This window comes from Pistacia vera, unplaced genomic scaffold, assembly GCF_008641045.1.
Source record: "Pistacia vera cultivar Batoury unplaced genomic scaffold, PisVer_v2 Contig485, whole genome shotgun sequence".
Lineage (NCBI taxonomy): Eukaryota > Viridiplantae > Streptophyta > Magnoliopsida > Sapindales > Anacardiaceae > Pistacia > Pistacia vera.
The window spans coordinates 673616-682020 of record NW_022196318.1 but is presented as its reverse complement, the minus strand read 5'-3'; the positions used below and the strand labels follow the sequence as shown (position 1 = coordinate 682020).

The following is an 8405-nucleotide window of genomic DNA, read 5'->3' as shown; positions in this document are numbered from 1 at the left end:
CAAACGGAGTCATCTCCCTCACAGCCTTGGTTGGTAACCTATTCAACAAATACACTGTTTTATATGTGTTAGTGTATGCCCTAGGAACCAATCGTGTTGTTAGTTCTAGGGTATTATGTTTTGTATATATATGTTAATGTATATATTTTGTATATACATTTTTATCTTATTAATAAAAGAAAGTGTTCGTATTTCACATGTGGTTTATTGCTTCATTTATATATATGTATTATATGTGAAATGTCCGGATGATACAAATCTTTAGAAGATCAAAATCATCAAAGTATTCCCTACATAAGTAATATTAATTGGGCAATAATATTACATAGTAGGCATGTTGAATGCCTCCGTTGAATATCATGTGATGGTATTAGTGTGGGTGATTATAAAAGTTATATCACTAGGGCATTAGCATGGATAAGCGGTTAGTGGACTGTTTATCGAATATGACCATTTATGATGAATCACATGGACATTTAAAATATAGTCAATGATGCATCATAAGATCGCACTAGTGTATTATTAATCCTTAGACCTGAGATATCATGGTTGGATTCTGCATAAATGCATATGGCTCATATGGTGTATAAACATGAGGTTAATCATGTCATGTGTTAATAAGCCGATTTAGCCATGTGTTGTTTATGTATGAAGACAAGTGATAGTCAAGATGGGACGCGTTGACTTGGTATAGATTGATATCAAGTTTCTAGATAAATGTCAAGATACGTTGGCAAAGGGAAATCTCCGACCGTGGTATATAAAATGCTACCTGAAAGGTTGTTTCATGGTGACACCTTCTGTATGTATTGATTGTCAATTTGATATAAAATTAAGATAAAGATTTTGACATACCATGAATTGTGATTAAATGTTAAAGAATATATTATTATTTAAAGAAGTTTATAACTTCATAATAATTATGGAATTGTTTAAGAAAGTCTAAAACAATTATTGAATTGTTTACAAGGCTACATATATAAAGAAAATGATATATCAATTTTAGTAGAGAGATCAAAATTTCTATGAACCCTAAATGTCTCTCTTGGCCTAATTCTTCTTTTACCTTAGTGCGGATACTCTTTTATTTAATTTCTCTTGAAATTAAAAGTCTCCAAGGTTACTAAAAACTTAAGGTAACAAGTTATACTTTACTTGTTTTCAATATGATTGAATTTTTTTGCAAAATACTAATATACATGTTATAGTATCACATGTATCATTCTCCATGCATTCCATTTTTCAACCTACAGCTTCAGCCCAAAACTCTTTAGGCATTTTCTTCTCAGCCAACAAACATCTCGTCATCACCATTACAGTTCTATTCTTTCGCTCAGCTACTTCATTTTGCTGTGGAAAGTAGCTTACTGTAAATTGATGCTGGACTCCAAAATCTGCACAAAACAAATCAAACTCGGTAGAGGAATACTCCTTGCCATTTTCAGTTCTCAAACTCCTCAAAGGCACACCACTTTGAGTTTCAACCATTGCCTTCAAATTCTTGAACACTCCAAACACATCAAACTTCAATCACAAAAAATAAATCTATGTCATCCTTGTTGCATCATCAATAAACATAAGGAAGTATCTATTTCCATTTAGGAAAGGTGTCTTCATTGGTCCACACAAATTGGAATGAACCAATTGCAATTTCTTCTTGGCTCTACAAGTTGAAAAATTAGGAAAAGGCATTCTATGTTGCTTTTCTAATTGACAACTCTCACATATTACAACACTAACTTCTATGGTTGAATCAATCACCATTTTTTTTTCTTCAGCCAATTTAATGGAGTTGAGGTTGTAATGTCCCAACCTCTTATGCCATAACCAAGATTCACTTTCTAATATACTAGTCAAGGCATTTTTATCACTAGAATTCCAATTCACCACAAAACTTCTATTCTTCATAGGCACAAACATGAACTTCACGCCATTTGAATCCTTTATTTTACACACATTATTTGCAAATTCAAGCATATAACCTCTTTGCATTAATTGACCAACACTTAATAAGTGTTTATCTAAATTAGACACAAAAATAACTTCAGGAATCAGCTTTGGCAAATTATTATTATTATTCTCATTTGCGAAGGGAATTTGTAATTGGTTGTAGGGCTAATTTGCATAAGTCACATCAGGTATGAATGTATGCATGCATAAGTTTCGTTCCAACTTTGTTGAGAATCTTATGGGTTTAAATATTGAAAATGTTTGTCTTTACGATGATCGATCCTTATTGCTCAATCAATTCATCCATCTTTCCCTTCTTTGAAGCCTGAGGGAATCAATTTATTTATTTATTTATTCATTGATACAGGCAATTTCTGTATAGTGTGCGTGACAAACTACACAAAACTGTCACCATTCAGTTCCTGTGTCATGACCATCAAATGATACTGAAGGTTACAAAAATTGCTTATTTCAATATATTCACTTGACTATACACATTGATAGTTGCAGTATTGTAAGCTGCTGTCTTGTGAAAGTTACCAAATATTCCAATTCTAATTCTTTGCAAAATAAATTTTCTAGAAGTGTAAGCTAGAATTGATATATAATTGTTTTGCCCTAATGGATATCTAAGGTTATTGATTGTTGCCTAGACCCTCACAGAATAGCTACATGAAATTTTGTTTCCTGATTACCTCATTTATAGTTAGAAGATACAGGGAATAGAGAAGCAATATGCTTAGCAGTAATCAACCGGTACCACCTTGTTTTGTAGGTAAACTGTGAACATGTCATCATGCAATCTTTCAGGAATTTCCTAATAACAAATCTTCTCATTTATATATAGAAGCACATGCATATATTTATTTCCTCAACACATAATGTGCATGATTATCATCAAAGAGATAAGTCTGTCGTATGCTTATGAATTTCTCCTGAAGTACTGAAGAGGAGATTCTTTTTGCCATTCTGAATTCAGATAGAGAGATTGTTTCATGCAACATGCTTTCTAATTTATGGCTGTTGCTCATGGAGAGCCTGGGAAAGAAAATTTGTTTGATTGGTCAAAGCACAGAAAGTAACTATTTCCACGAAAACAACAACTTGGAGGTATATCTGCAGAAATATGTTGGTTGAATGATCACATTTATATTCTGACATCATTCAATATAATCTCGACTAGGGATTACTATTCAATTGTCAAGGAGCAGGTTTATTCTTGTTCTTTATTTACCTCAACAATTAATCAGTTCATTGAAAGGGGACTTTTTGACACAAGTAAAAATCTTTAGACCTTGGCACAAACGATTGTAATAGCTGAAGCTGAAAGTGTTAAAATTTTAATCATCCATACCATACCCCAAGTAAATTAAACCTTACGATATATAACTTCTCATTATTGAAGTAAGGACACATAATTTGTCTTTCTTGATGATCATCCTGAATTATGTGCAGGCAAATACGTACAGAAGAGCAGCACACGGATTCACGGAACTTCTTGTTGGGAACTGTCGCATGACATGAACCATCTGGATGGATGCAGCAAAATCAGTTCTAGTTAAGCCATGAACATCTCCCGATTAATATGATGCCTACTTCCTTGCAACAAAATTCATTTGAAATCGACTTGCAGATGGAGATATTAGCACTTTACATCTTTCATTTTCTCTTTCAAGTTAATTTTTTTTTTTTTTTTTTAAAAACGATGAAATATAAGAAACTAATGAGAAAATCGATTCACGTTGCCTGGTGTGGTGTATATTATTAACAGCTGATTGATTTCTAGTCAACATTGAATTTCTTAAATTTTGATGCTGTGAATAACAACAATTAATAAGGAAAAAATCTGCGATACACCTAGTGTTTTCCAATGGGGTTATTACCAGACCAGGATAATGTCAATCCACTTCCCAAACAAAGCCTTGCAACTGCATAGTCATCCCACCAAAATTCAAAATTACCGCTCCGCTTGGTTAGCTTTTAAAAATAGCATTTTTAGAAAAATATTATAGGATTCTGGTAATATTTTTTTCAAATATTTAGATTAGTTTAATCTTAAGATTTGTTTATTTAACTAAACACTCTCACAATAAAAATTTATAAATTGACAAAAACACTCCTATTCATCTATATATTGTTGACAGTTGGCCATCATTATCGGAAGGTGGTCAGAATCTGTCATAATAGTGTACGAACCAATGGCGTCAATCTAGCTTTTTTGGCTAGATCTCTTGTGGATCTGGTCAGAAACGATTAGATCTACAGTCACAAATCTAACGGACAAACGATCACTAAGATATTTGATCGTCCAAAACTAGCTATCAACGATCAGATCTACGAAAATGGACAAATCAACATACGATCGGTCAGATTTAGTCGATCATATATTGTTACGATTTCGACGATTGATAGTGGTTGAGTGGAGTGTTTTTGTCTATTTTAAAATTTTTATTAAAAAAAAAATTATTAATAGGTGAGTTGATTAGAATAGAATTAAATTTTGAAGAATATTAAAACTAATGAGTTTTTGTTAGGAGTTAGGACGGAGGAGTAGAATAACTATCACCCTTTTCTCACACGTGTCAGTAGGGTGAAAAATTAAAAATTACAACTCCTCTACAAATATCCAGTTTGTCGAGTGATTAGACGGCCACGCCTGCGGCCCACAATTCTTCTTCAATCTCGGCGCCCGGCCGGCGAGTCCAGCACCGTTGGAGAGGTAAATGAAGTCTCACATACATCTATTCTCCACAACTCCCCACAATTTTCTCCAATAATCATGGCTATATGCCTTTCATACTGTCCTGACCCTGTTCCCCATAAAACCTCAATAAGCTTTAGCTCTAGATTGAGGTTCAATTCTCAGGAAGCTCTGTTTTTACTTCGAAAATGCACAACTTTTAATCAATTGAAGCTAATTCATGCCAGAATTATCCGCCACGGCCTCACTGATGACCAGTTACTTGTTCGAAAATTACTTGATATTTGCTATTCTTATGGTAAAATGGATTATGCCCTTTTGGTTTTTCATCAAATTCAGCGCCCTCATGCCTTTACTTGGAATCTTATGATTAGGGCACTTACTAACAGTGGCAGGTCCCGGAAAGCTATGGATTTGTTTAACCTTATGATGTGCAAAGGTTGTGCACCTGACAAGTTCACCTTCCCGTTTGTTATTAAAGCTTGCTTGGCCGCTTTTGATGTTGAGAAGGGTAAAGAGGTCCATGGTTTGGCTGTTAAAACAGGATTTTTCCGAGATATGTTTGTGCAGAATACTTTGATGGATCTTTATTTCAAGTGTGAGGATGTAGATAGTGGAAGTAAGGTGTTTGAGAAAATGCGTGTTCGTAGTGTTGTTTCGTGGACAACTATGATTACTGGCCTTGCTGCTTGTGGGGATTTGGATTCTGCCCGAGCTGTTTTTGAGCAAATGGAATCAAGAAATGTTGTTTCGTGGACGGCTATGATTAATGCGTATGTTAGGAATCAACAACCTCAAGAGGCTTTTGAATTGTTCTGGAGAATGCAGCTTGATAATGTCAGGCCAAATGAGTTTACACTTGTTAGCTTGTTACAAGCATGTACGGACCTGGGAAGTCTAAAATTGGGTAGTTGGATTCATGACTTTGCTTTAAAGAATGGGTTCGAACTTGGAGTTTTCCTTGGGACTGCTCTTATTGACATGTATAGCAAATGTGGTAGTTTGGAGGATGCTAGGAAAGTGTTTGACAAGATGCAAATTAAGAACTTAGCCACTTGGAATTCTATGATTACTAGCTTGGGTGTGCATGGGCATGGCGAGGAAGCCCTTGCTCTTTTTGCGCAGATGGAGAACACAAATGTTCAACCGGATGCAATCACTTTTGTAGGTGTTTTATGTGCTTGTGTACATACAAATAATGTAGATGAGGGTTGTCATTACTTCTGGTATATGATAGAAAATTATGGTATCATGCCTATTTTAGAACATTATACTTGCATGATTGAACTATATAATCATGCAAAAATGAAGGATGAGATCTACGAACTTCTGAATTCTATGCCCGATAAACTGGATGAGAATACAGTGGCAGCCTTGCTGAGACTGAACACCATGCCAGAGAATCTGAATGAGAATACAGAGGCAGCGTTGCAAAGGCTGAATGCCCTTCCAGAGAAGCTGAATGAGAATACCAAAGCAGTATTGCGAAGGCTGAATGCCATGCTCAAGCTGAACGAGAGTACAGCAGCAGCATGGGTTACGCCAAGTGTTGACAAGAGAGTGACTGATATGGAGAAAAATTCTCTCCAGTTTACAAATGAATCCAACTGCTTGGGAGTGTTTATATGCTATGTCCCGCAATATCAGCTCCAATGCTTCAAGTGGGATGTGGGTTAACTTTACTGGATGATTTTCTTACTGTTTAATTACGTTTCAAATTGTACACATTGTAATCACTGAGAGAGGAGCCTTGTATCAAAGTAGAGCCTCCAATCATACAAAATCCTGTTCTTATAAGCTTTTTTCCAATAAAATAAGTCAAAGACGATTTGTAGATTGGAATGATTCCCTTAGTTTTAATCCTTCGTTATTATGTTGGAGGGAAAGGAGGTGGTTCTACAGTTAAAAGGCTCAATCCTTTTATGGTCTCTGGTAATATTATTTTTGTTTATCTCGATTCTTATTACCAATTCTTCTACACTTATGGAATGACAGAAACCAGAGCAAATGCTCTGGCCTTATTTGTTGTATAGTTACTTTCATATTCTTTTGACTTGTAATCCCAATGATCCTTCAACGCTACACAGTAATTAAAATTCACTGAAAACTTGAGAGATTTATATACTATACTGATGAATCTATGATTTCAGAGCTTCAAAAGTGATGCCTCAGTTGTCAGTTTCTCTAAAATGGACTAGTAATTTTGCTTTTATTTTCTCGTTTAATGCAATTGGTATGTCTACGCTTTAGAAGATAATCAAAATGAGTCTCATTTGGTTTGCGTTATATTTTCATATTTTCTAGTATTTTTTTAATTTCTTAAATTCTATTGCATGTGTCCACCGAACATCCTTCGGCTGTAAGGTTGAGGTTGAAAAACGAGATTTTATAATGACAAAGGCATGAGATTAGAAAAACTCACATGCCAATTCTTGGTATAAAATAATGCTGTTGAAGTAGTCAATGTGAGCATCCTTTTTTGTATGGATATTATAGGTGGAAATGCCAATGAAAGGATGTCATTGCAATTATCGAAGCTGTGCTTCTGTCTTCAGGCTCATACTGTCAATTGCCCTGGTGATGAGTCACTATGTTGCTTGATTGGCTAATAGTGTTGTCATCTTTATCCTTCTTTAAGAAGGCTGTTTATATTCTATTACAAAATCAAGGAGTAGTTTTGTATTGCCAGAAACCATGGAAAGATGGTCTAAACCCAACTGGGTTGGCACCAGAAATTATAGTGAGAATCTTCTGTGCCATTACTTGTTCAGTGATGGCTCCGCTCAATATGTTTTCCTGGATTTGGTTGATGAAGGGTCTGCCGTTGTGAACCGATCCCTGAGTTTTTGTACTACAAGAAATCTACACGTTTGTGCTTCTGCCAATGGTTTGCTTCTGCTGTCAAGTGTTCAGGATAACCAGGTGAGCTATAATCTATTCAATCTATTTTCTAAGAGAAGGGAGGTTCTTCCACGACCCCAGATAACTAGACGTAGTATTAGAACAGGTTTGGCTTTTGATGGATTTCGCTATCAAGTTGTACGAGTATTCAGCGTTGACGTTGAAGAAGAATGTGCCCCAGAGTCGTCGTCAGCCGCAGTTCCTCCAACTGGAAGTGATGGTTTTCTAGAAATGGAGATCTTCTCATCTGAAACTAACATATGGAGACGATACAGGCCTTTAATTCGTCTGCCACCTGATCTTCCCAAGCTCGACATGTCCCCTCTCTTTGCAAACGGAGCTATTTATTGGGAACTGGGTGGATACTTACTGGTTTATCATGTCAATCATGGGCTCTGTAGGGTGATTGAGCTGCCAAACTATCCCCAAAGATGGTCTTGGAATTCTCTGACTTTTGGGCAATGTTTGTTTGAGTCTGAAGGACGTCTGCACTACTGCTACTCTGATTCTGAAGGAATCCACATTTGGATTCTCATCAAGGAACAAGATCATGACTTCTATTCTAACTATGTGTGGAATTTAGTTCATACTGCTAGACACCAGAACTTGATTTCACAAAATTCTGATGTCTTTCTTCGTATTAGACAGAGAAACAATCTTTTGTCACACTGGGAGCCCTACTTCATATCTCCATTCGCTTACATTGGAAACTCTCAAACAATGTACCTGCGTCTCCCTGGTAGTATTGTCACTTACGATTTGAGGACCCAATCTTTGAGGGAAATCTGCACTTATGAATTTCCAAACATGAACTTCTATTGCTGCTTGCTCTTCCCTGTTGTTTACGGTTTGC

General features: G+C 35.8%; 2 protein-coding genes across 2 annotated transcripts; both read left to right on the top strand.

Annotated features, from left to right (window-relative positions):
• The first annotated feature begins 4639 nt into the window (after positions 1-4639).
• Positions 4640-6328, top strand: LOC116146915 (pentatricopeptide repeat-containing protein At3g26630, chloroplastic-like). The gene has a single exon (XM_031432347.1). The coding sequence runs from the start codon at positions 4730-4732 to the stop codon at positions 6326-6328; it is 1599 nt and encodes a 532-aa protein (XP_031288207.1). The 5' UTR covers positions 4640-4729.
• A 1011-nt stretch (positions 6329-7339) lies between these two features.
• On the top strand, positions 7340-8020 carry LOC116146927. The gene is made up of 2 exons (XM_031432355.1): positions 7340-7573; positions 7659-8020. The coding sequence occupies exons 1-2, from the start codon at positions 7346-7348 to the stop codon at positions 7779-7781; spliced, it is 351 nt and encodes a 116-aa protein (XP_031288215.1). The 5' UTR covers positions 7340-7345; the 3' UTR covers positions 7782-8020.
• The last annotated feature ends 385 nt before the right edge of the window (positions 8021-8405 follow it).